General features: G+C 46.6%; 1 protein-coding gene and 1 pseudogene across 16 annotated transcripts; one reads left to right on the top strand and one right to left on the bottom strand.

Moving 5' to 3' along the window:
• Window positions 1-20,266, top strand: TSGA13 (testis specific 13). Of its 16 annotated transcripts, none has more exons than XM_045010513.1 (6): window positions 1-43; window positions 10,184-10,253; window positions 12,679-12,885; window positions 14,317-14,432; window positions 16,872-16,987; window positions 20,062-20,266. In XM_045010513.1, exons 2-6 carry the CDS (start codon window positions 10,200-10,202, stop codon window positions 20,256-20,258), a joined length of 690 nt encoding a protein of 229 aa, XP_044866448.1. In that variant the 5' UTR covers window positions 1-43; window positions 10,184-10,199; the 3' UTR covers window positions 20,259-20,266. The 16 variants fall into 16 exon arrangements, with proteins under 16 accessions (XP_044866448.1, XP_044866429.1, XP_044866438.1 ...); XM_045010494.1 differs by lacking the exon at window positions 1-43 and adding an exon at window positions 4,511-4,616; XM_045010503.1 differs by lacking the exon at window positions 1-43 and adding an exon at window positions 5,316-5,390.
• A 2,438-nt stretch (window positions 20,267-22,704) lies between these two features.
• On the bottom strand, window positions 22,705-25,292 carry LOC123344145 (annotated as a pseudogene).
• Window positions 25,293-26,088: the final 796 nt, after the last annotated feature.

Here is a 26,088-nt window from a genome sequence, read left to right as displayed (position 1 = left end):
ACTGAGCTAATTCCCAGAGTCACCAGTGGGAGGTGCCACAGAGGTGAGTCCCAACACCGTTACACACTGTAAAAAACCAAAAGAAATAGTATTTTTCAATTCACCTCATACAAGTACTGTAGTGCAATCTCTCTATCCTGAAAGTTGAACTTACAAATGTTGATCTATGTACAAAAAATAACTGCATTGAAAAATGAAACAACGTAAAACTTTAGAGTCTACAGATCTACTCAGTTCTACTTCAGCCAATCGCTCAGACAAACAAACTTTGCTACAATTTGCAGGAGATAATGTTGCCCGCTTCTTGTTTACAATGTTACCTGAAAGTGAGAACTAGTGTTTGTATGGCACTGTTGTAGCCAGCATCGCAAGATATTTATGTACCAGATATGCTAAAGAGTCATATGTCCCTTCATCTTCAACCACCATTCCATAGGACATGCATACATGCTGATGATGGGTTCTGCTCGATAACAATCCAAAGCAGAGCGGACCGATGCATGTTCATTTTCATCATCTGAGTCAGATACTACCAGCAGAAGGCTGATTTTCTTTTTTGGTGGTTCAGGTTCTATAGTTTCTGCATCAGAGTGTTGCTTTTTTAAGACTTCTGAAAGCATGCTCCACACCTTGTCTCTCTCAGATTTTAGAAGGCACTTCTGATTCTTAAATCTTGGGTCGAGTGCTATAGCTATTTTTTAGATATCTCACATTGGTATCTTCTTTGCATTTTGTCAAAACGGCTGTGAAACTGTTCTTAAAACAAACGTGCTGGGTCATCATCCGCAACTGCTATAACATTAAATATACAGCAGAATGTGGGTAAAACAGACCAGAAGATATACAGTTCTCCCACAAGGAGTTTAGTCGCAAATTTAATTAACACACTTTTTTTTAACAAGCATCATCAGCATTGAAGCTTGTCCTCTGGAATGGTGGCTGAAGCATGAAGGGGCATACAAATGTTTAGCGTATCTGGCACATAAATACCTTGCAACACCGGCTCCGAAGATACCATGCAAACACCTGTTCTCACTTTCAGGTGACATTGTAAAGAAGAAGCAGGAAGCAGCATCTCCTGTAAATGTAAACAAACTTGTTTGTTTTAGCAAATGGCTGAACAAGAAGTAGGACTGAGTGGACTTGTAGACTCTTAAGTTTTACATTGTTTTGTTTTTGAGAGCAGTTATGTAATAAAAAAAATCTACATTTGTAAATTGCATTTTCATGATAAAGAGATTGCACTATGGTACTTATATGAGGTGAATTGAAAAATACTATTTCTTTATCATTTTTACAGTGCAAATATTTGTAATCAAAATAATATAAAGTGAGCACTGTACACTTCGTATTCTGTGTTGTAATAGAAATCAATATATTTGAAAAATGTAGAAAAATATCTGAAAATATTTAATAAATTTCAATTGATATTCTATTATTTAATAGTGCGATTAATCACGATTAATTTTTTTAATTGCGATTAATTTTTTTAGTTAGTTGCATGAGTTAACTGTGATTAATTGACAGCCCTAAGATATATAGTCAATTGTCCAGGGAAAATACCTCCATCCCAAATTAGGCATAGCAAAATTATTGAAGAAATAAAGCTGTTATCACAACTTTAAAAAAAAAAATCTCCGCTCTGCTGCAGAGTTGCATGGATGCCACATGACAGAGAAAAGTGTAAGAGAGGTCAGCCCATACTTAGAGCTTTATACCAAATGAGGTATCTTGGTTTCTCCATCTAGCCTGCAGGTGTCTCTAAACTCATAGTATCAGAGGGGTAGCTGTGTTAATCTGGATCTGTAAAAAGCAACAAAGAGTCCTGTGGCACCTTATAGACTAACAGATGTATTGGAACATAAGCTTTCGTGGGGGAATACACACTTCGTTGGATGCATGCGTGGTATTCACCCATGAAAGCTTATGCTCCAATATATCTGTTAGTCCATGAGCTGGTCTACACTGGTGGGGGTAGGAGGGAAACGACTTACCTGGCCGTCCTCATGGCGGCAAATTGACCGCTGCAGCTTCCCCCATCGACTCCGCTTACTCCTCCTGCTGAGGTGGAGTACGGGCATCGATTTAGGGATCGATTTATCACATCTTGATGAGACACAATAAATCGATCCCCAATAGATCGATTACTACCCGCCAATCCGGTGGGTAGTGTAGACATGGCATATAAGGTGCCGCAGGGCTCTTTGTCATCTAAACTCATAGCCTACTAAGATTGCCACTAGCATCAAGCACATTACTTCTACTCCCTTCAGCAAAGCTCCATTGTACTATGGGGTGTCCACACAGCATGCACTCAGGACTTCATTGCCCTGTCCCCCCCCCCCAAAAAATAGTTAAAGCATGTCACAGCCCTCCCCCTCCCCCCCCCCCCCGCGGCCAGCAGTTGTAATACTAAGGAGACCCTGTTCACCAGTTGTTCCTCCATTGATAGGATATAATTAGTGTGGTTGTTAAGGTGATAAATCATGAATGACTGACTGTCTAAAATGAAATCCTTTTCAGCGAATACTTCTGGCAGACACAATTGTTTGGACTTGCTTTATTGCTGTAACAACATTGCCAGCAGGACCCATTTATTTGTTGAATTAATCAATAGTGTAATTACATGCATTGACACCAGTCTTCATGCAGTACACACACTGTACTTGATCATCGCTACTATAGAGACAAGGTGGGTGAGGTAATATCTTTTATTGGACTAACTTCTGTCTGTGAGAGAGACAAGCTTTTGAGCTACATAGAGCTCTTCTTCAGGCCTGGGAAAGGAACACCAACCATCACAGCTAAATGTGCAGCTCAAAAGTTTGTGTCTCCCAACAAAAGAAGTTGGTCCAACAAAAGATATGACCTTACCCACCTTGTCTCTCTAATATCCTGGGACTGACACAGCTATAACTACACTGCATACTTCACTACTATACTAATTCTGTCTGATGCTTCCACGTAAATTCAAATACTCATTGATTCTTGAGGTTCTACTTCCAATGAAGTTTGCCCTGAGATTGAAAATCAAACTTTATTCCATTTGTGATTTTAGTAATTCAGTCTCATTGATATGAAATTCTGCATGAACGTTCCTCTTATTAGGGGACATACCTGAAATGTCATAAGCTTTGTGTACATTTAATTTGTCCTTGTTTTTTTTTCAAATAGAAATACAAGAAGCCCAAACACCTGCAGATAGCCATATAGTGTAGTCCATTTGAGGACACGCTCAGTGGGTAATGGTCAGCCTTGTTATTGAAGTCAGCATGTTCAAATCTTGTTAAAGTTCTGCCTTTATTCAAATGTATATTCACATCCATCATGCAATTATAAGGTAAATTCTTACTTTTCCATAGCAACAAATGATTTCAGTTCCAAATCCTTCCCTTAGTATGAGAAGCCAAGTTTAAAATAAAACAGCGAGGCCCCAAAAATCATAGGACTGGAAGGGACCTTGAGAGGTCATCTAGTCCAGTCCCCTGCACTCATGGCAGAACTATTATTTAGACCAATCCTGACAGGTTGTTTGTCTAACCTGCTCTTAAAAATCTCCAGTGATGGAGATTCCACAATCTCCCTAGGCAATTTATTCCAGTGCTTAATCATCAAGACAGGAAGTTTTTCCTAATGTCCAATCTAAACCTCCCTTGCTGCAATTTAATCCCATTGTCCTATCCTCAGAGGTTAAGAAAAACAATTTTTCTCCCTCTTCCTTGTAACAACCTTTTATGTACTTGAAAACTGTTCTCATGTCCCCCCTCAGTCTTCTCTTTTCCAGACTAAACGAACCCAATTTTTTCAATCTTCCCTCATAGGTCATGTTTTCTAGACCTTTAATCGTTTTTGTTGCTCTTCTCTGGACTCTCCAATTTGTTCACAGCTTTCCTGAAATGTGGTGCCCAATCAGTGCGGAGTAGAGCGGAAGAATTACTTCTCCATGTCTTGCTTACAACACTCCTGCTAATACATCCCAGAATGATGTTCACTTTTTTCTTTGCAACAGCTTGGTCTGTCCCACTACAGACATTCTTACGTTCTTATCTAGGCACTCCCAGGCCATAATCAATATCTACTACTTTTTCCCATGAAAACGTGATGCTGTAATGGTCTGAAGCTGCTGGCTCCAGGACCAAGTCTCCTCCTAACATCACAAGCTTTGTCCACAATTGCATTATTTTGAGTAGCAGGAAGCAACGGGTGTAGAGAATTAATACATAGGAATCCTTATGCCAGGATCAGGCAAAATTTTTAATCCTAATCAGTTCCCCACAGTGTTGTATCAAAGGCTGGAGCTTCTGGGGAAATAGCAATCAGGGGCAGCTCTAGCTTTTTTGCCACCTCAAGCACGGGAGTCAGGCAGCCTTTGGCAGCTTGCCTGCGGGAGGTCCACCGGTTCTGTACCCACCGGTCCCGTACCCACCACTGAATTGCTGCCAAATCCGCGGGAACGGCGGACCTCCAGCAGGCAAGCCACGGAACTTGGTGCGCTGGTGCCTGGAGCCGCCGCTGATAGCAATGCATGAAGCCTACCACCAGACTGGGATATTAGTGAGCAAATCTTGGCCTGGAAGACAGCATGAAATTGGTCACAACGATCCCTATATTCTGAGGTAATGTTACTGGCATTGCACGCCGTGCTGGTGCTAGGTAGACCCAGGAGGAGCAAACTTGGTTCAGAACTGCCCCCTGCGGGTGGGACTTGAACTGTCACTTCCAACTGTCATAGAACCTTCTGGGCCCAACATTCTGTCTCTGAGTAAACAAGTGAGAGAGTCAAAACAATCCCCCACCCCCAGGCTCTGAGGTCTCTGCCTTGTGTAATAACATGATACCCCTGGAGGAGGTGCCAGAGACAGGGATTGAACCTGGGACAGCTGAATCTAAAAGGCTCTTTTTTCTCCCTCAGCTCAAAGCCAGAATCAAATTCATGAACACTGATGTGCTTCAGCCACTATTAGAAGTCAGAGAGGCAGCAGTGACTTGTGTTACACCTACATTACATAAAAACAGGATAAATGCATTGGAGGTTCTCGGGCAATTGCCTCCAGGCACGTGTCCGCTTCCCCAGCACAATGGCAATTATCAGCAACACAACAGATACTTTTTGGCCTCTTTAGTGGCTTTCCCGGCATAAAATCCAACATCTAGTGTGAAATATTTCCTCCTCCCTAGAGGTTGGTTGGGGAATAGGATGAGGAAGCTTGTACTGCTGCTTCCTGGGCCTGTCCATAGTCCATGGACAAATATAGGACTTCAGAGCTGGCAATCTGGTACTTTTCAGCAGTGCTCATTTCTGTTTTAAAAATACAGGGATATGGGAGATTAAAAAAAAAAAAGAAGCAACAAAGTTATTTAAATGTGCCAGGAAAAATGAGTAAATCCAAGTAAGTCTAATCTAATTCTGCTGTCAGTTACCCTCGTGTAACTGTTAACTTAAGTGGGGTCTACAGTGAAGACGAAATTTGGCCCTCAGTAGACATTTTCTTTTTCTGTTCTCCCTTTTCCCTTGGTCTTCCACTGTATTTTCAAATCTCTCTCTGGGCTCTGCACCTTCCATCATCCAATTGGTTTCTCAGCAACTGAGTTCTCTCTCTTTCTTATTTCCCCTCTTAATTCTTTTGCTCCTCCCTCTGTCTGAACTGCTCAGCTGCTATTTCAAACTGCCATGGAATGAACTTTCAGACCCCAACGGACCAGCCGCTTCTTTTTAAAGGGGCAACACCTGAAATACACCCTTGTTCAATGCCCACTCAGTGTTGTTTGACCAGCAGGTGAGGAGGAACATGTTACTTATTGTTAGAGAGAGGTGTATGGCCCTACCTACCTTGGCAACTGTAAATTACATGAACCCCCAGCAGCTGGATTCACCCTGAGGGAAAGCAGGTAGGCTTGCTGCTGTCCTCCCTCATGGTTTAGCTTTCATTTTTGGTCTGGGCTTCCTGAGCCTGGCCAGTGGATGCTGCTGAGGCACTGCCCTGAACCTGCATGTTCTCTGCTCTCACCCTAGCCAGTGTCACCACTTTCTGGGTGTTGCTGGCTTACTATTTATGAGGAAGTTGCAGCTTCTTTCTACCAGGGAAACCTCCTTCCCTGTTAGGGTGACCAGATGTCCTGATTTTATAGGAACAGTCCAAATTTTGGGGGCTTTTTCTTATATAGGCACCTATTACCCCCCACCCCCTGTCCCGATTTTTCACACTTGCTGGCTGGTCACCCTGTTCCCTGTGTTCGCACTGGCAGAATCTAGCCCATTTGCACACACTTTAAACTTGCTTGAGGCCATCCCGGGTAATACCAAGGGCTGGCTGGTTTGGACAAGGCCAAAGGCTGTTAAAACAGTCACATTGTCCTTTGGTTGGAGCACCTAATGTGGCTAAAATGCAGTTGGTTTTGCCATTGCACGGTGTGATGGACACTTTGCAGTAGACGGTAAATGCAAAGGGGCCAGTCCCACCCGGCCCTTACTCAGGCACTTCAATGGGTATCGTGTGAGCAGCCACTGGCCCCTGCAGCCACTATGCTGGAGCTCAGCTGTGCACCTTTTGGAGGAGAGACGATGTACTGGGGGTGAGGGAGACAGAAGAAGGGAGTGGACAGGTGTGAGAAACAGCCACTCTACAAGCCATGTTTCGCCTTTCTGAGAGCAGTGTAAAGTAGCGCTGCTGCCATGAGCAAGAGTAACTCCTTATCTATCCTCCTCATTGTACATGGCTCCCATCACAGTAGCATCTGAGCACCTCACAATCTTTAATGTATTTACCCTGAAACCACCTGTGAGGTAGGGCAGACCTATTTTCCCCATTTTACAGATGGGAAACTGAGGCACGGAGATGCTACAAGTCACACAGGATGTCTGTGGGAAGCAGGGAATTTAATACAGGTTTGCTGAGTCCTAAACTAGTGCCCTAATCACTGCGCCATCATTCCTCTTCCATGGTTTTTAGACACTGTGGTGATATACTGATGAAGGAAATATGATTTGAGGTCAGTCTATGTCCCTCTCTATCCTTCACTCTCTGCCTGCAGGTTCATGTGTTCCAACTAGTCCTGCCATCAGTGCTTTACCAATCTTAACTAATTATGACACCTTGGTGAGGTAGGTATTATCCTCCTACAGATGGAGATATGGTGGCAGAGATGAGATAGGTGACTTTATCCAAGATTACACCATAAACCACTAGCAAAACTGGAATAAGAATGCAGGAGTTCTTGGTTCTCACCACTAGCAGATGTTACCTCACCACTGTCCTCAAGGTCCAAAGAAAAGATGGTACAGGAACATCATAATCCCTGATTTAGAAATGGCACAGGAGGGTAATCAATGTTCCAAGTCACCCCCTGGCATCCAATCTGCATCAGGTCTAGCCATAAACATTTTCAAAATGGACAAGCCACCAGCTATAAGGTCTTCTCATTCCCCTGGAACTATGACATTCCCTGGATGTCCTCATAGGTACATTATGCCAATGTCTTTCGGCTTTCTCAAAGACAATCGTGGTTTGGTTAGAATTCAGTTAATATATGGAGAATTGTTATATTGTGGGAGATAAAAGAAGTTTAATAAAATCTGAGTGGACTGGATAGCTCAAGGGATTTGTGATGGATTATAGAATCATTCACTTATAGCAGTTGATCCATTTACATCAATGAAAGTTTGTAATTGACTTCAGTAGGCATAGAATCTAGCCTATAGATCACAAGTTTCAATGCAGCATAGGTCAATAGTGACTGAAAATTGTTGCCATTTAGGAGCCCTGGGTAAAAGTTTTAAATGCCTAAGTGTTTTAGGATCCCAAATCCTATTTACTTTCAGTGATTTGTGTGGCTTCTTCTACCTTGCCAAACCAACTATAAACTACATCAATTACACTTTCAATGGGATTAAGGCTCCTAAAACACTGAGGCACTTTTGAAAATATTAACCCTTATGTGACATGAGATAAGTGATTCTCAGCTACGTTTGTTTCATCGCATCCTGAAGTATGGTATGTGCTTCACAGATTTACAATTAGGCCATTTCCTGTCCTGAAGATCTTTAAATGTAATCAATCAAAAAAGGCAAAGGATGGGAGAGGAGATTGAGGTGATATTGGGCACAACTCTTGTTAGGTCTATAATTTTTTTCTCCCTCCAGTACAATCTGCTTCCAGTTTCTACATATAGGGATTAATTAATTCATCCACCAATATGTACCTTCCATAGGTGGGGTAAAACATTGCAACTCTTTAAAAGTGCACAACAGTTGTGATATATATTTTGTAACTAATTATTTTATTTGGATTTACTCTGTTGGCCTTTTTGCAAGAGCATGCACCTTGATGCTGGTGTCCTGGCCAAATTTGGTAACCTTAGGCCTGGTCTACACTGGGGGGTGGGGGGAATCGATCTAAGTTACACAACTTCAGCTACGTGAATAACGTAACTGAAGTTGGCATACTTAGATCTACTTACCACAGTGTCTTCACTGCAGTAAGTCAATGGCTGACGTTCTCTCATCGACTCTGCCTGCATCTCTCGCCCTGGTGGAGTACCAGTCGACAGAGTGCTTAGTGGTCGATTTATACTAGATGCGATAAATCGACCCCTGCTGGATCAAGAGGTACCTGTCAATCCAGCGGGTAATTTAGACAAGCCCTTACTGTCCTTAACTGCTATGTGCATTTAAATAGCTACCCCCTTACACCACAGAGGTGGCCATACCTACATGGTGAGTGAAATGATTGTGACATATACAGTTTGTTTAGTGCTTTGAAATCCTTTGAATCAAAAGATGCTATATAAATGTAAGATGATAGTATAATAGGCAGAAGTAGATGAAATGCAAAGAAACAGATCCATTTCCATGGAAATATTGTTTGTAAAATATGATGGTGGAAAATTTTAACTTTAGACAGAAGGTTTGATCACATTTTATATTGTTTCCATTTCTAAATAGTTTGTAAAGGGTTAATAAATGATTAATGCACATTTTAAAGTTTGGTACCAACATGAGTAGTGTGTGTGTGTGGGGGGGGGTGCATTGGATGGTTTTATACATATCAGTCAAAGGTGTTATAGAGAATGCCTCCAAAAGATATCACAAGGGAAGAGCTTAGATGAGTGAAATAATTTAAATACTTAGGATCAACGGTTGCTGACAATGATGCCTTCCTTAGAGATGCCCAGCATAGTACTAAAGCTGCTTGGTGCAAATGACTTGAGCTGATCCCAGTTCTCTGTGACAAAAATAGGTCGAATTACAGTTTTTTACATTCTATTTTAACGTATGGAACAGAGACGTGGCCAGCTACAAAAGCAATCAGTATCCTCTCCTCCGTTGAAATGGTCAAATGGTTGGACGCTCCATGATAGGAAACAAAATGAGGTTTGTAAGGGGCCTAATGCAGGTTGCTCCAATTGAAGACAAGTTGAGGGAAGATAGGCTATGTTGGTATGGTCATATCCAGCAGAAACCTAAGAGCTATATCGGTTGGATGGCTTTTGCAACAGTTGTGGATAGAAGACAACCAAGGGGGAGACCAATGACTTAATAGATGGACCAGATATAAATCAACGTCAGAGAGACCAATCTGGAGAATAGTCTAGGATACAATCATAAATTTTGTAAGAAGGCTATAAAAGTCGCCACCTCCAGATAGGGAAGTGGAAAGAAGGAGTCAAAAGGTGTAAGCTGTGGTTATAAGCCACCTATTGATCTTTTGATCTCTCTCTCTCTATCAATTTATAGCAATTGATTAATCATTTAAACATCAAATTATTTATGACCCATGTATAATCAACTTTTGGTTACACTTTATATTATGGTTCCATTAATAAGTATTCTTAAACAGAAGAAAAATGTCTTGACCATTGGCAGTAATTTAGGTGGACATATTTACATTGCTAGCCTGGCCTGCTGAACACTGTAGCCACAGAGGCTAATGTAGCCTACTGGTGAGTGTGTGTTACCGATCTCCCACTGTGCCTGATCCACAGAGGATATGAATCATTGCAACTAGCAGCTATAAAATATTGACTATAGCTCAAGCTGTAGTCACTCATGTTTTCTATGTTGGAGTCCCTGGTAAAATCCACTGTCTGGTCTCTAAGATAGTGGCTATCATACTAGCACCGCTCTGCTTGATGGGAAGAGGGATTTGGGGATCCAGATAATAAATGATGTTATTTAATTTCATAGTTTGATTTAGAAGAACATGAGCCAGTTTTTTCTACAAAATGAGGAGCAGTATTGTTACCATCCCAAACTGGTAAGTGAACCGCTATGTAACCAACACTACTTTCTACACGAGCATTAAAATTCAAGCCTATTGCTGTGAGTCCTATTCCCCCTGGGCAAGTGTTGACATCATAAAAAAGAACAAGAAGTTCTTGTGGCACCTTAGAGACTAACAAATTTATTTGGGCATAAGCTTTCGTGGGCTAGAACCCACTTCATCAGATGCATGGAGTGGAAAATACAGTAGAAAGATATATATACACACACAGAGAACATGAAAAAATGGGTGTTGCCATACCGACTATAACGAGACTAATCAATTAAGGTGGGCTATTAGCAGCAGGAGGAAAAAAAGGTGTAGTGATAATCAGGATGGCCCATTTCCAACAGTTGACAAGAAGGTGTGAGTAACAGTAGGGGAATTCCCCTACTGTTACTCACACCTTCTTGTCAACTGTTGGAAGTGGGCCATCCTGATTATCACTACAGAAGGTTTGTTTTGCTCCTGCTAATAGCCCACCTTAATTGATTAGTCTTGTTATAGTTGGCATGGCAACACCAGGGGTGAAAGTAACTGAGGACACTTACCGGTACAGGTGGGTGGCTCTGGCCCCCGGAAGGGGCAGGGCCTCGGGCAGAAGGGGCAGGGCTGGGGGGGTCAGCATCCCCCAGCCAGCCCTTGGACCACGCTGCCCGCGGCTCCTGTCTTGATTTAAGGGCCCGGAGCTCCGGACACCGCTGCTGCAGTAGGGGTAGCAGCGTCTGGAACCTGGGCCCTTTTAAATCTCCGGCCCCAGGGCAATTGCTCCCTTTGCCACCCCCCCACACACACGCCCGTCAGCAGCCGGGGCGGGGGGCAAAGACGTTAAAGCACTACAGCTTTAACATTGCTGCCCTTCCCCCGCACCACCGTCAGCAGCCCTGCTGGTACGGAGCCTACCGGCAGGGCCCCCAACAGGGGAGGCAAAAGGGGCAGGGGGCAGCGCTTTAATGTGGGCTGGGTAGGACCGGTGCGGGTTCTTACCAGTACGGAGTACCGGCCCGTAGCGCCTCACTTTCACCCTTGGGCAACACCCATTGTTTCATGTTCTCTGTGTTTATATATCTTCCTACTGTATTTTCCACTGCGTGCATCCAATGAAGTTGGTTTTAGCCCACAAAAGCTTTTGCCTAAATAAATGTTAGTGTCTACGGTGCCACAAGGACTCCTCATTCTTTTTGCTGATACAGACTAACACGGCTACCACTCTGAAACCTGCTGACATCATGAACATCATCATCACTGTTGGTACTAAGTAGCCTCTTCGTTGGCATTCTTAGCCTAGGCTCCAAGTCCTGAGGGCTTATTTCATTGCTACTTCAGAGGTTTTCCTCTAGCTGTAAGGCAGGGTTTGGGCAAGGGAGGGAGCTCACACTGCCACTGCCCATGATATTCCTCTTCTGTGGATATACAACCTCAGTCTCCAGGACTTTCAATCTAGTGCCTTTCACCAGTACTGAATGTAGTCAAAAATTAAAAATAAGACACGAGGGGAAGGAGATACTTGATTTCCAAGATGGCTGACAGTACTCTGCTCCATAGCACTGAATTTGATGTTACTTTATAGTCTATATATGAAGTAAAAAGTGATGAAGATGCCCTAAAAGGTGAGATCTCCTGCATATGAACAGGTACATGAAATACAATGTGCATTCCTGGAGAAGGAATCACTGGACTGATCTCTTCTGGGACAGTTTCATGTACCTCTTCATGTTATGCCAATAGATCAGGACAGCCTGGTAGAACTCCTGCCTGAGTTACTATGCCAGAGATGGAAAGCACCTTGTAACTTCTTGCAGCAAATATAACTGTGTAAGTCAAGCTTAATATATTCACAGCCAACCTGACACTGTTGGATGTTACCTTTGTCTCACATACAGTATTGAATACCATGGTCTGCTCCCCTGATCCAGAATCTATGTGATGTGTCTCCCCTCTACTAATTGGAGGGAGTTTCTTCCTTAGCTCAAGTGGTCTATGCTGTATCATAGAATCCTAGGACTGGAAGGAACCTCAAGAAGTCTTATAGTCCAGTCCTCAACACTCAAGGCAGGACTCAGTATCTAGACTAACCCTGACAGGTGTTTGTTTAACCTGCTCTTAAAAATCTCCAATCACAGAGATTCCACAACCTCCCTCGGCAATTTGTTCCAGTGCTTAACTGTAGTACTAAAGTTCTGAGGTTCAAACCCTGCTGATCCTCCCCGCCCACACTGATGTGGAGGTTATTGGGGGTCATTAGGAGGCAGTTAGTGGCTTCTTATGTGTGATGTTTGTATGTATCGCCATGGCTTCATTCTGTCCGGCAATGGGGAGCAATTTTTTCTGAAATGCAGTTTTCATTGAGTTTAATAGCAATTATATCCTGGGATACATGGCCGTGGCACTTCTAACATCCCTCTTTGCCCCTGTACAGGCGAAGTACTTTGTGCCACTGACCGACGCTAAATTTCAAGACTATCTCGATGGCCGCAAGAGATCCATCAAACTTATGTGCAGATCTTCAGAGTTCAATCAAGACAAGACAACACTGATCGTGACTAATAATCCCCTTCCTGACCTGAATTCCAGTCACAGAAAGGACACTCCCATGAAGTTTTTCTGCAAAGAGCACGTAGGAAGGGTAAAATATTTCACTGCTAATTTTTAAACGGGGAAAGGACATGGTCCTTGTAATGCTGAGACTTCAAAGCTGCAACCCTGGACCTCTAATGCTGAAGTAATAGACAATGATTAGAGCAGAGGATGGGTAGTCAGGGCTCTTGGGATCAAGTCTTGCCAAAAGTCACATTGGGAATTAATGGTATTTATAAGTCACTTAATCTAATGTGCCTCATTTTCTCCATCTGTAAAATAGAGATAATATTGATATGTAGCTAAACATAAACATCTAGGTACTTATATGGCTCCTACCACCATAGTATCTGAGTATTTCCCAAAAGTTAACTGGTAAGCTACCCCCCATACTTCTTTCTTTTCCTCTTCCACCTCTAAGAGTAAAAATGTATACAGTGTGTGTGCAAACACTAACGTTCCAAGCACTTTTTCTCTTTCACTGCATCAATGCTTGTTTTCATTTGCTGTTCATGAATATTGGCATGACCAGGTTTTTGTTCGTGTACACGTCCTGCCTATTTATTTGCATATGGTCTTCCAATCTGGGAGCAGGAACAACACCATGTGATGTAGGTGAGCAGTCAAATACCACAATAGCAAATAGTCTAAGTGACCAGTTTGTGAACAACACACAGGTTCAAATGTTTGCATGAACTGGTCATCGAGAGAGAGCAAATGAGTAAAACTGGTGGTTTGCTTGGAGAGCACTGAGGCCCAGAGCCTCAAAGATATTTCGGTGCCTAACTCCTTTTGATTTCAATAGGCATTAAATGCCTAAATATCTTTGAGGACTGGGCCTGAGATCCGTGTCTGAAAGGCACCGTAAAGGTGCCAGGAATTTTTAATTGAGCATGTGGTGTTAGACAGAAATGTGGACAAGGAGTTGGAATGAAATATCCTCAGTTTTGTCAAGAGTCTCAAATATTTGGTGTTTTTCCTAATGCCTCAGCTCCTCGATTCGTACAATTACATGAGAATCTCAACTTTCATATTTCAAAACGTGTTTCAAGCCCTGATGGATGCAAATGAAAACCTTAGAAGCATGCAGCAAGTGTACCCCCAAAGGCTCAGAAACCAGAAGACAGATTAAAGAGAACTCAACATTGACTTGAAACCATGAGATTTAAAAATAAATAAATCTCATGATTTTTGGCAGTCTGACTCATTATTTTTGAGGTTGTCATTAGCAATACACAATCTTTGTCTTTATAACAATTCAGCCTCTTTTGCTCTCCACCTTTGAGCATTCACTGTATTTGCTTTTACTTTCTCTGAGAGACTCCTGCTTAACACACCTTCTCTTTCCTGGGTCATGACCTTCTTAAGTTCTCCTTGCTGACTGCTAGGCATTTGCCTCTCCTCTTACGGGCCAATTTTTATGACTCCCCTTGCAACCTACATATAGGCAGATCTTGTTTCTTTTCCATTTCTCCCAAAGGGGATCGATGCCAGGAGTCAACTTCATTTACCCCCACTGAAGACACAACAGAACCAGCTGACTGGACCAGGCGCATGTTTTGCTGAGGGAAACGTTGGGAGATCACTGCAGTTCAGGTGAAGTCAATACCCCGTTTCTTTGCTTGCTGATTCCTTGCCAGTCCTGTGACATGGTGACACATGTTGAGGTGCAATCCAGACCAGTGAGAGGTTGTGTCACCACCTGCCCTGTATCCCTAGCTACTTTAAAATGCTCTGCTGCTCTAGCTCACTAGTCTGGATGCTCCCCGCCAGCATACAAGCATGTGCTAAGTTTCTGAGTGACAAGCACCCATGGTTCATTAATTCTGATTTAATCAGCCTGCTTATTACACTACAGCCACATGCTGGTCTCTGCCTACTACTAGCCAAGTGAACCCAACACCCACCCACCCCAGTCCTGAATTTCCCCAAAACCATCTACCCTGAAGTGTCCAGACCTCTCCTCAACCGCTCAGAGAAATAATAAGGTTTGTTTGCTCCTTTAAAGAGACTATACCCAGCAGCTTGCCACATTAGCTGGAGTTAACAATCACTTCAATTCAAACACAGTACTGGGGGGGGGGGTTTAAGATTAAAATAAAACAAAATTTATTCCTGACAGGACATAGGTTGAATGATGCCAAATAAAAGAACTAAGAGTGAAAACCTGCATTTAATAGTCTAAAACAATCTAGCAAGGTACGGTCTTTGATAAAATGGTTTTGCTCATCAATTACTCTTGGTCCACCATGGGTGACTATCCATCAGTCAGGACCTTCCACAGAAGTATGAGGTGCCCATTTCCCTTGTCATCTTAAGTGAAAGAAAACTTAGGGGTTCACTGCCCCTCTCTTTATAGTCCAGTAAACCTTTGAAAAGCATCTCTCTGAAAGTTCATAAGACCCTGCTTCAAGAAGCAGGAAGGCTTCCTCAGGGTGCAGTCTCCATCCCCCACTGCTAGCTGAGTCATCATGTCCGCCGCTTGATGGCTTTGTTTACCTTTTATGTAAATATGCCTTCACTGTGTCTGCCTGATGACCACGCTGGTTAGCCAAGCAAATACACAATTCTTTATGATCTAGACAGACTGACTCCCAAACCGCTTTGTGAGCGTTGATGGTTCTATTTACTGCCTAGGTAAATTGTAATTCCATTGTTACTGGTCACACGGCTTCATTTGTATTCAGGATCTGGACAGTCCTGTTTCTATTGTGTTCAAATACAGACTTTAAAACATAAAATCAGAGGACATCCTTAACTCCATATGTAGCATCGTCACACATATCCCACAATGATATTATTGACCAGTGTGGTGTTCGTTTTCACAAGGCACAGGTTGTACAAATATCATTGCAGTAGGGTGTGAAAACAGAGGTGCTTAGGGTCAAACATGCATCTTGTTAGACTGAACAGTTACAGTATTTTCTTTGTTCCAGTGACTCTCAGGTTGGAAGCGAGCCTGGAGTTATAGGCTAGCAAGGTAGCAAGGCTCTAAGCTACCATGAGGGAGGGAGAAAAAGTGTTTTGAAGATGAAATGTGTGTGTTTTAAATTTAATCACCAGCAAAAAATTATTTGCATGATTCAAGGTGGCCAAAGAGAACAATTCTGCACATATGTTTTGGCCCTGTTTGCATGGCTTGTTCTTACATCCAAGCTCTGCATTCTTATATCATTGGAACCTAGTGTAGTATTGTTTTCTACAGCACAATTTCTGGTACTTACAATTTCTGTGGTACAAGGCCCACTCTAGATGGGTTGTCAACAGTGATTCCACTAGGGACCTTCAGCACCACAGGCACTTGAGCTAAAGGAATAACTCCATTGGCTGGCAGCAGCAGTAGGCTGCTACCCCTTAATGCACTAGAGGAATTTTGCATTGGGTTATGTTTCATCTTAGAGCAGCAGTCCCCAAACTTTTGAGGGTTGGGCCCCCACTTTCCCCGGTTTATGCCCCTCCCCAGCCTCCCCGGGACCGCGGCTCATGGGGAGGACACAAGCAGGGGTAATGGGGCCGAGGCTGGGGCCACAGCTAGATGTGGGTCTGGGGCCGGGAGTGGGACTGAGGCTGAAGGCGGGGGTGTGAGTGGAGCCACAGCTGGGCTGTGGTGGGGGCCAGAAGGCAGGCACGTGGCCGGGTGAGGCTCCTCTCCCAGTCCTACCCCCAGCCCCAGCCCCAGCCTCAAGCTGGGAATGAAGCTGCAGCCAAGGCTGGGGGCTGTTGCTGGGCCGGGAACAGGGCCGCACTGACACCGGGGATAGGGCCAGGAGCTGGGGAGGCAGCTGGAGCAGAGCTGGGGGCAGGGAAGGGCTGGGTGGCACTCCCTCCCCACCTCCATGGTGGCTGGCCCAGGCCCCGTCATGTCTCCCTTGAAGGTTTCTCCCAACCTCCTTAGGGGGCCACACCCCACACTTGGTGGACCTCTGTCTTAGAGCAATATCATTTACTGAGCCATGCACTGTTTGGGCTTGCTACAGAGATCTTCAAGCATAAATTGGTGCAGCTCTTCTGAGTAAGTTTTTCCATTCCAAACAGCAGGTTTTCCACAGACACTGATTTCAAGACTGAAGGACAGTTTTCCAAAAGCTATGCCAAGAGGCGATTGCTAAAGCTATACCCCCATCTCCACTTTCAAGCTTTCCCGAGACTAGGTAAGAAGGTACCACACATGCCCCCACCCAGAATTGCTGCTTGGCTTGTATTGAGCATACTCACATGGACTGAGCATGCTCAGTAGCATCTGCTGAAGCCACTGACCTCCCTTCCCCACTCCCATTTGTAGATATGGGTCATGTCTGGGTGGGAGGAGAGGGAAGTATGATAGATGCTCCCACCACCCAACCCTCCTCTGTTAAAAAGGAGGAAGAGATTACTGAATCATTACAGTAGGGTGATGCACTTGGCTTCCACAGAAACACAACCAGAGCTGAGTAGCTGTGTACAGGATTTGCTCTTGGTAGCTACATTTTTCACAGGAGAAATTTATGGAGCTGATGTATCTAAGAGCTACTCTTGTTCTGGGTTTGTCCACAGTCCAGAAAGTAAACTACCATGAGAAGGGTAGTCCTTGTGTTATGTCAGCACCAGTACCGATGCCTGTGCATATGCCAACTCACAGGCTCATTTTCCCCCTTCCATTGTTTAATGTACAGTGTTTGATAAGCTACATCTCTCTTCAGCCATGCAAGAAGTAGTCCAGCATATTATGTATCGCAGTAATGTCAATTTATTTGCAAACATCAAGCTGACACGGCTAATTCCTCCTGAAGATACCACTTTGCTCCCAGAGCAGTTGCCACTCCTCCAACCTTCAAATGGTACTGCTCCTGATATTTTCCTTCCTAACCTATATCAAATTACTGTTCATGTCAGCTGATGGGGAAGTTTTGGGCCTTGTGACCTCCCTTGGCAAGTAAGTATGTCCCTTGTCTCCATCCCACACCTGCCCTCCTCTGATTCTCCCCTCCTCAAATCCCAGACTCCTTATCTTAAAGCTCCCACTAGGTGCCACTTGATCTCCTCAAGCTCAGATCCCAACCTAAGTTCCTCAGAAGCGCAAACCCATGCACCTAATAATCAGAACTCTTGCCAAGAAAGGCCCCAAGGCCTACAACTTCCCCGTCAACTGAAATACTGTCTAGGTGAAACACCAGCAGGGCTCTCCTCCGGAAAATCCACCTTCTGAAGACAGCTGACCAGCAGGAATCCCTCTGCTGACCAGAGTGTCCTCTAGGAAGATAAGCTTAATGGGTTTCCCCTCTCCCATGCTTTGGTGGCAATTTTTCAGAGGTCAGGACTCTCCTCTGTTTGGAAAGGAGCCTCAGTAATTGGGTCCCATACACTAGAGCAGTGTTTCTCAATGACTGGTCTTTCGACCAGCGCCGGTCCCTGAGATCTCCCTGATGCAGTTTAGGGGGGCAACAAGCCAGTTCCTGGTATCAAAAAGGTTGAGAAACACTGGCCTAGAGCACTTTGCACCCTAGTCCATCAGAGCAGGAGGGAGCAGCCGGCAGTTCTTTGGGATTCTTCCCCAGCCTGAGAGGTGGGGACAGTCACTAAATGACTGAGTTACTCAAAGGGAGGAGATAGAGGGGGCGTGATGATTTGTACAGCTTATGACTTCTGGATGATATTATGAAGTTGTTAGTATGAAAACTGCTGTATCACAGAATACCTCTAGGTAAATGTGGAATCCACCTAGGAGGGCTGGCAGGGATGGGTCATGTCTTTGTCAGACCAAGGATGATGGTGGAACTCAATGACTGCCTTGTCAGGGTGCAGCACTGTGGAACTAGCTGGGGGGTTGGACAGTGGAAAATAATAAAGAGCAGAATGAAGAGACACAGGTGACAGAGCAGTTTATAAAAAGACTCTTGGGGGAAGACTCCTGGAGAGAGACACGGGAAGTTTTGGGCAGGAAGAAGGAAGGGGCTGGCATGGCCAAGGTCAGCGGTGGTGAGCTCTGGGGAGAAGAAATGTGTCGCAGAACCAAGAAGTGCACTGGAGCTAAAGGACCTTGGGTGGCCCCCGACAGCTCAGACCCCCATCCTAAAGAATGCTCTGGAGTGGTGAGGAAACTGAGGCAGGATAGGGTTTATTATTTTTGTATAGATCTCTGTATTTCTCATGCTATGAAAGAGCAATGCGGTTTTAGAATCCCATGCAAAGCAGTTGTATGTGTTAAGCATTAAACCTATCCCATGCCTCCTTGAAGCAGTAACTCAGAGAGCTCACATCTTCGAGTGGAGGTTTGTAAGAGGGTGCCAGAAAGAAGATCTGCACCCTGAGAGGGTCCCCAGAGCTCTGAGACTCTGGCAGTGCCTGGGCTCCATTTAGACTCTATGGGCTTAAAACAGCTGGATCCCCTCTCAGCAGTCTGGATCCCCTCTCAGCAGTCTGGCTAGTGATCAAGAGGGAGTGCTCCACTGGAGCTGTGACAAGGAGCCGCACCCCATGCCATGCTGCCAGGATCAACCCTTTTAGAGCCTTCATGGGGAAAGAACGGCTACAAGAGGCCACAGCATGATGTGCCAGGATCCTAAACAGAGAGGAAGGATGATCCAACTCTCAGACTAGTGCCCAAACCACTGGGAGACCTGAGTTCAGGTCCCTAGCAAATTACCAGTTGCTCTGTGCCTCAATTCCCCGTACGTTGTGAGGGTAAATACACTGAAGACTGAGAGGCACTCATACTTTTTTAATGAGGGTCATTTAAGTACCTAAGACAGATGGAATAGTAGAAAAGAGACTTTAACACTCACTGGTAGCATGGGAACATGGCCAAAAGGTTGTATGCTACCTCGCTGCTAGTTCTGTGTGTTACCCAGCCTTGCCAAGTTCAACTCAGCCACTTTGAATTTGTTTCTTTTAACCGAGGAAAGAACACCTTTGTTCCCACTGCCCTCCCCAGACAGCACAGTAGAAGGTGGGAAGTAGTGTTTGAACTTGGGCTGGTAAACGTTGATTAGAATTTTGAAAAGCTCGTATAAATGTATGTTCCCAACCAAAGCATTACTGGTTGGTATATTTAAGTAACTCCAGTTGGTCTGTGTACAGCAAGCTCTTGACTCCAGTTGTAACCTACTCCCTCTGGGGTTTATTTGAGGGGAGGAGGAAAGGGATTAAAAAGATACCTCTGAATAATTTGGAGAAGAGAGGAGCCACCCTGTATATCAGCCTTTCCTGTACGCTGCCTCCCTCTGAAACACCCTGTGCTTTGTTGTAGACACAAAGGGAGTGCAATCCCTTCCAAGAAAGAACAGCAAGCCCACAAGAGAAACAAGCTGCCAGTGGGAACCATTAACTCTTTCCTCCCTTTTTGAAGCAAAGCCCATTGTCAACGTACCAGGGGAAAACAGCTTCAAGTATGGGAAAGTCTCGCAGTGGGTAGTAAGCAGTTCTTTTGTAGATAGTTCCAAATAAAGCCTTCCATTGAGTCACTGCTATTTGGATGAATGCAACCATCAGACCACTAAACGTTCTGGAGCCCCCAGGGCTGGTGCAACCATTTAGGCAACGTAGGCGGTTGCCTAGGGCCAGTGATGAGCTGCCAAATTTTTAACAACGGGTTCCCTCCTCCCTCCAAAATTTTAACAACGGGTTCCCTCCTTCCCCCCCCCCTCCGTGGGGGGGGGGGATCGTGCCCCATCCAACCCCTCATGTTCCTTAACACACACACTCCGAGACCCCTGACCCATCCCCCCCTTCCCTGTCCCCTGACTGCCCCTTGCCGCCCCACCCAACCTCTCCTCTCATTCTCAATGGCCCCCCAGAAGCCCTACCCCATACAACTACCCCTTCTCTCTGTCCCTGAGTGCCCCACCACCTCATCCAACCCTGCTCTTTCCTGACTGCTCCCCGGGACCCTTGCCCCCATTCAATCCCCCTGTTCCCTGCCCTCTGACTGCCCTGACCCCTATCCACCCCCTCACAACCCACCCCCTCCCTGCCCCCTTACCACACTGCCTGGGGACCGGGTCCACTCTGCCAGGACCACGACCGGCGCCGCGGGGCCCGACTCGCCGGGCCGGGCCGGCACCGGGGCCCGACTCCCCGAGCCGCTCGGCCCGACTCCCCGGGCCGGGCCGGCACCGGGGCCCGACTCCCCGAGCCGCTCGGCCCGACTCCCCGGGCCGGGCCGGCACCGGGGCCCGGCCGCTCGGCCCGACTCCCCGGGCCGGCACCGGGGCCCGGCCGCTTGGCGGCAGCCGCGGGGCCTGACTCCCCGGGCCGGCGCTGGGCTGGAGGGAGCCGCGGTCTGGGACCGGGAGCTGCTGAGCCAGCCGCACCTCCCCTCCCCCTCCGCGCCCCAGCTTACCTGCTGGCTGCCTCCATGCTGCTTGTTCAGGCTTCCCGCGAACATCTGATTCGCGGGAAGCAGGGGAGGGGGAGGAGAAGGGGGCGGAGCAGGAGAGGAGTGGGCGGGAACTTTTGTTAAATTTAGCAGCCCTTAACAAGCGGTTCTAAAATGGCTGCTAAATTTAACAACGGGTTCCCGCGAACCCGTGCAAACCCGCTGCAGCTCACCCCTGCCTAGGGCACTGGGATTTGCGGGGTGCCATTTTCTTTGGCAGCGACCGTGGCGGACAGATCTTCGGCCACCCTGGTTGCCACCGGAATTTAGGCGGAGGGAGCTGGGGCAGGGGAGTGTGGGGAGGGCTGCCTGCAGCAAGTAAGGGGCGGGGGGCGGCACGCAGGGGAACTCCCTGGCCCAGCTCACCCCTGCCTCACCTCCTCTCTGAGCATGCCGTGGCTGCTTCACTTCTCCCGCCTCCCAGGCTTGCGGCGCCTAAGCTGATTGGCACCTCAAGCCTGGGAGGCGGGAGAAGTGAAGCAGCGATGGCGTGCTTGGGGAGGAGGCAGGGCAGGGGTGAGCTGCTTCACTTCTCCTGCCTCCCAGACTTGCGGTGCCAATCAGCTTAGGCGCTGCAAGCCTGTTCATGCTCGTGCGCAGAGCAGGGGTGAGCTGGGGCGGGGGGGGTGCCTTAGGGCAGAGAGCTGCTGCAAGGGGGGCACCTCAGGGAGGGGGGGGAGCTGCAAGGGGGGGCATTTTGGGGTGGGGGTGCAGGGGGCACAAGGGCGCGAAACATCCTTGCACCGGCCCTGGGCAGGGCCGGCTTTAGGAAGTGCAGGGTGACAGGACAGCAACTGTGAAAAAATGGGACGGGGTGGGGGGGTAATAGATGCCTATATAAGAAAAAGTCCCTCCCCCCCCAAAAAAAACAGGACTGTCCCTATAAAAACAGGACATCTGGTTACCCTAATAATACCCCTCACTTCTTCCCCTGTCCTCCCACACCCAAAACACAGAATGGAAATACTACATTTGGTTCAAGAATTTTGAAAACATTGCATCTTTTCCAATGGTGAACTGCAAGAAGATACAAGGCTTAAGATGTCTTACAGACCCCATGCTTAACTTCAGTCATAACACAGGGGAGGCCTGCTGTAGAATAGAGGTTTGACAAGATGTTAGTGTCTTAACTGACTCCACCAAAAGCATGCTGTTGGGAAGGTGGGATGGGATGCTGGGTTAAAAGTGAACAAGAGGCCAAACAGTGAACAACTCAGGAGAGGTAAGCTATGTTAAGCAGATACTGTCAGTATGTCATATCCTCCTGTGTATGCAGTGTAGTTGTATCAGATCCAGGATATTTTTAGAGAGACAAGTTGGGTGAGGTAATGTCTTTTATTGGACCAACATCTGCTGGTGAGAGAGACAAGCTTTCGAGTCACACAGAGCTCTTCTTCAGCTTTAGGAAAGATACTCCGAGCATCTGTTCCATCTTGCATTTAGCTCTGATGCTCGGAGTATCTTTCCCAAACCCGAAAGAAGAGCTGAACTTTAGCCAGGTCTCCCCCAGCTACATCACTGGTAGTTGATGCCCACCTTAAACCCAGTTGGGCACCAGTCCATAAACTAATTGGCCCTCCTGGTTTTGATGGCTGCTATAGCTGCATTCATATCCTTGGGCACCACATCGCCCCGGTACAGCAGGCAGCAAGCCATGTATTTGCCTCGGCGAGGGTCACATTTCACCATCTGGTTGGAGAATTCAAAGCAAACGTCAGTGATTTCAGGCACCAAGAGCTGCTCATTCTAAGCTTTTTCTGCCAAAATTATGGGCACATAGGTAGTGATGGAGAAGTGTATCCAGGGATAAGGCACCAAGTTAGTTTGGAATTCGGTGCTTTGAATGTGGATCTCACTATCAAACCTCAGGGAAGCAGTGATGGAGGACACCATCTGAGCTATCAGCCTGTTCAGGTTAGGGTAGGAGGGAAACTCAATATTGAGGTTATGGATGCAGATGTTGTAAATGGCCCCATGAAAGAACAGTCGGAGTGCTCCAGCATGATGTGGTAGGTTAGGATGGAATTGTAATTTCTCCCATCGCAGTGGAGACCTGTGGGCAGGATACACCAAGAACTCCATCTTGGATTTCTTACCAAAGTCTACTGACAGTTGTCCCACTAGGTTTTTACCACAAGCTAATCATCAATCTATGTGATCGTCAACATGTGGTAACACACCACACTTTTTCCCTAGTGAAAACAAAGCCCCAAATTAGTCAGACATTAAGTAGGTCTTCTTATTAATACATCATGCCAATACCTCCCTTGGTTGCACCAAATCCCCAAAGGCATTTAGGCTTCTGTCTCAGGGCTGATACACCCCGTGACCCCGTGGGGGCAGAGGAGAGGTGCATCACAGTCCCACAGTTGAGTCAGAAGGGCTGCCCCACATCTCAGGCAGCACAGCTTTGTGGCCTTAGTCTTGAACGTGAACCTCGCTCTCTGGGCAGTATGGCCTAGTGGCCAGAGTCCATAATACAACCCTTGCTCTCAGGGCAGTGCAACCCAATGGCTAGAGTCAGTACTATAGCCCTTGCTCTCAGGGCAGGATAGGTGGACTCGGGCCCACCATCTCCACCAGGTCCAACCCAGGGTCCTTTCAGTGGCGGGGTTGCCCGCCACCAGCTCGGTGGGGCTCCAACCGAAACACTCCAAGCCTTGGTCTGGTTCTATAACCATTTCCCCACAATACTTCCCTGTGTTACTTCCTACCCGAGTCTCTGAGGTTCTTTGTCTCTGGGATTCTCCAGTCTCTCCCCTCTCCGCGATGTCCTGTGCCGGTATGTCGGGGTCCATCTCCAACAGGCTAGCCTCCGCATATGGGAATACAGGTAGTCCTCCCTCAGGAACTAGCAACACACCTCCTTCCTTGCAGGCAGTCAGCCCAGACTGAGCTGCTCTGCTGGCTCTTATATCCTGCTTCCAGCTGGAGCATGCCCAGCAGAGCCGGGAGGCGGAGTGTGTGTGGCCTCCTAGGCTAAGACAGAAGAGTTAACCCCTGTTGTACCAGTGCGGGGCTGATACACCCCATCACAGCTTCTAACTGGCATCGAAAACAATCTTATGGATTTGGGCCCGAGTAGTTAGCATGCTTAATGCCAAGAGATTATTTAATGATGCATTAGTAATTTGACAGGTGTAACTTAGCTGTAGTTGGTATTACTGAAACCTAGTGGGATGATTTGCGCAATTGGAATGGTTTATAACTTATTTAGGAAGGATCAAGTGGGCAAAAAGGAAGGAGAGTGGCACTCTATGTCAAATACCTGTTTCTGAGTCAGCGATAACCTGGAAGAGAAGGATCTGAAATGCTTATGGATCAATGTCCTAACACATAAAGCACAAGATGGGATATTAGTTGGTGTCTACTACCGACCACCAGATCACTCCAGGGAACAGATTGACTGCCTCCTTAAGCACTTATTTATAATGTATTGGGGAAATAAACTGTGTGATCTTGGGGGACTTCAATTTGAGTGACATATGCTGGAGGTCTCATGCTGCCAGTGCTAAAACATCCTTCAAATTTCTAAACATTATATATGATCATTTCCTAACTCAATAAGTGTTGCAGCCAACATGGGGAAATTCTATATTAGACCTTGTCCTAATAGATAAAGTGGAACTGATCACGTGGTGGGTGCCCCGGGTTCCCTCCAGCAGCCCCCAGCCCGCCCTGCTCCCAGTCGTGGCTGGGCACCCTCCCCGCAGGGCTGGCTCCAGACCCCAGCGCGCCAAGCGCGCGCTTGGGGTGGCATTTTGCCGGCAGGGCGGCAGGCGGGTCCGGCGGACCTCCCGCAGTCATGCCTGCGGGAGGTGCACCGGAGCCGCAGCTCCAGTCGACCTCCCACAGGCATGACTGCGGAGGGTCTGGTGGTCCCGCAGCTCCAGTCAACCTCCCGCAGGCATGACTGCTTGGGGCGGCCAAATTCCTAGAGCCGCCCCTGCCTCCCCGCCCTAGTCCCCGCCCTCATGTTGCTTGGGGAAGCAGTGCCAGGGAGCAGCCGAGAAGCGCCGCGGAGCCGCTGTCTCCGTGTCCTCTGCCGCCACCGTACAGCGGCCCCAAGACCCGGGCTGCCCTGGCCGCTGCTGCAGCGCCATGCCCCGTGCCGCCCTGCTCCTGCTCCTGCTGCTCAGCCTGGCCCAGCACCGTGCCTGCCTCTCCGGACCAGTCAGCACCACATCCCTCCGGCCCCGCGAGGGACTCCTGCCTCAGCCAGCCCTGCTGGAACAACTGCACCTGCTCCCCAGCACTGGCACGGGGCCCCGCCTCCCCCCACTGCCCCAGCCTGCCTACAGCTGCACCTGCCCCACCGGGGTCACCGGTACCTACTGCCAGGTAAGGGGGCTAGGGGCTGTGCGGGTGAGCGCAGTTTCTCAAAACTGAAATTACTAAAAAATTATTTGAGATCCACCATGTCTCAAAATCTTTTGTCAGGACTCACATTAATTTCAATTGAAAGTACCATTGCAAAAAATTTAGATTTCACTAAATTATTAAAAGACTTCACAAGTATAAAAACCAGAAAAATTCAGTTCATATAAATTCTTTTAATTTATGAGAAACTGTGCGCACCGGAAGACACTAACGTTTTTCATTACAGTGTATAGTTGAACCCAAATTGTTTGTAATTGTGATTTTGTTAAAATTAAATGAGTACACTAGTAAGAAATTGTTTTATTTCACTAACTACAAATTCTCTGTTTTCATTTTTTTTTAAATTTTAAACAGTCAAAAAAAATTTGCAAAGTTCAAACATGTGTAAAAGCCAAAAAAAACTGGGGGCAGGGCGGGAGGACCAAAAGTTTTTTGCTTGGGGTGGCAAAAACCTAGAGCCGGTCCTGCGTCCATTTGAGATGGAGATATGGATGCTGCAGTAGCTGCCAGGTCACCTGC

Source organism: Mauremys mutica, chromosome 1 (assembly GCF_020497125.1).
Source record: "Mauremys mutica isolate MM-2020 ecotype Southern chromosome 1, ASM2049712v1, whole genome shotgun sequence".
Taxonomy (NCBI): domain Eukaryota; kingdom Metazoa; phylum Chordata; order Testudines; family Geoemydidae; genus Mauremys; species Mauremys mutica.
This window is presented reverse-complemented; position numbering and strand designations above follow the sequence as displayed.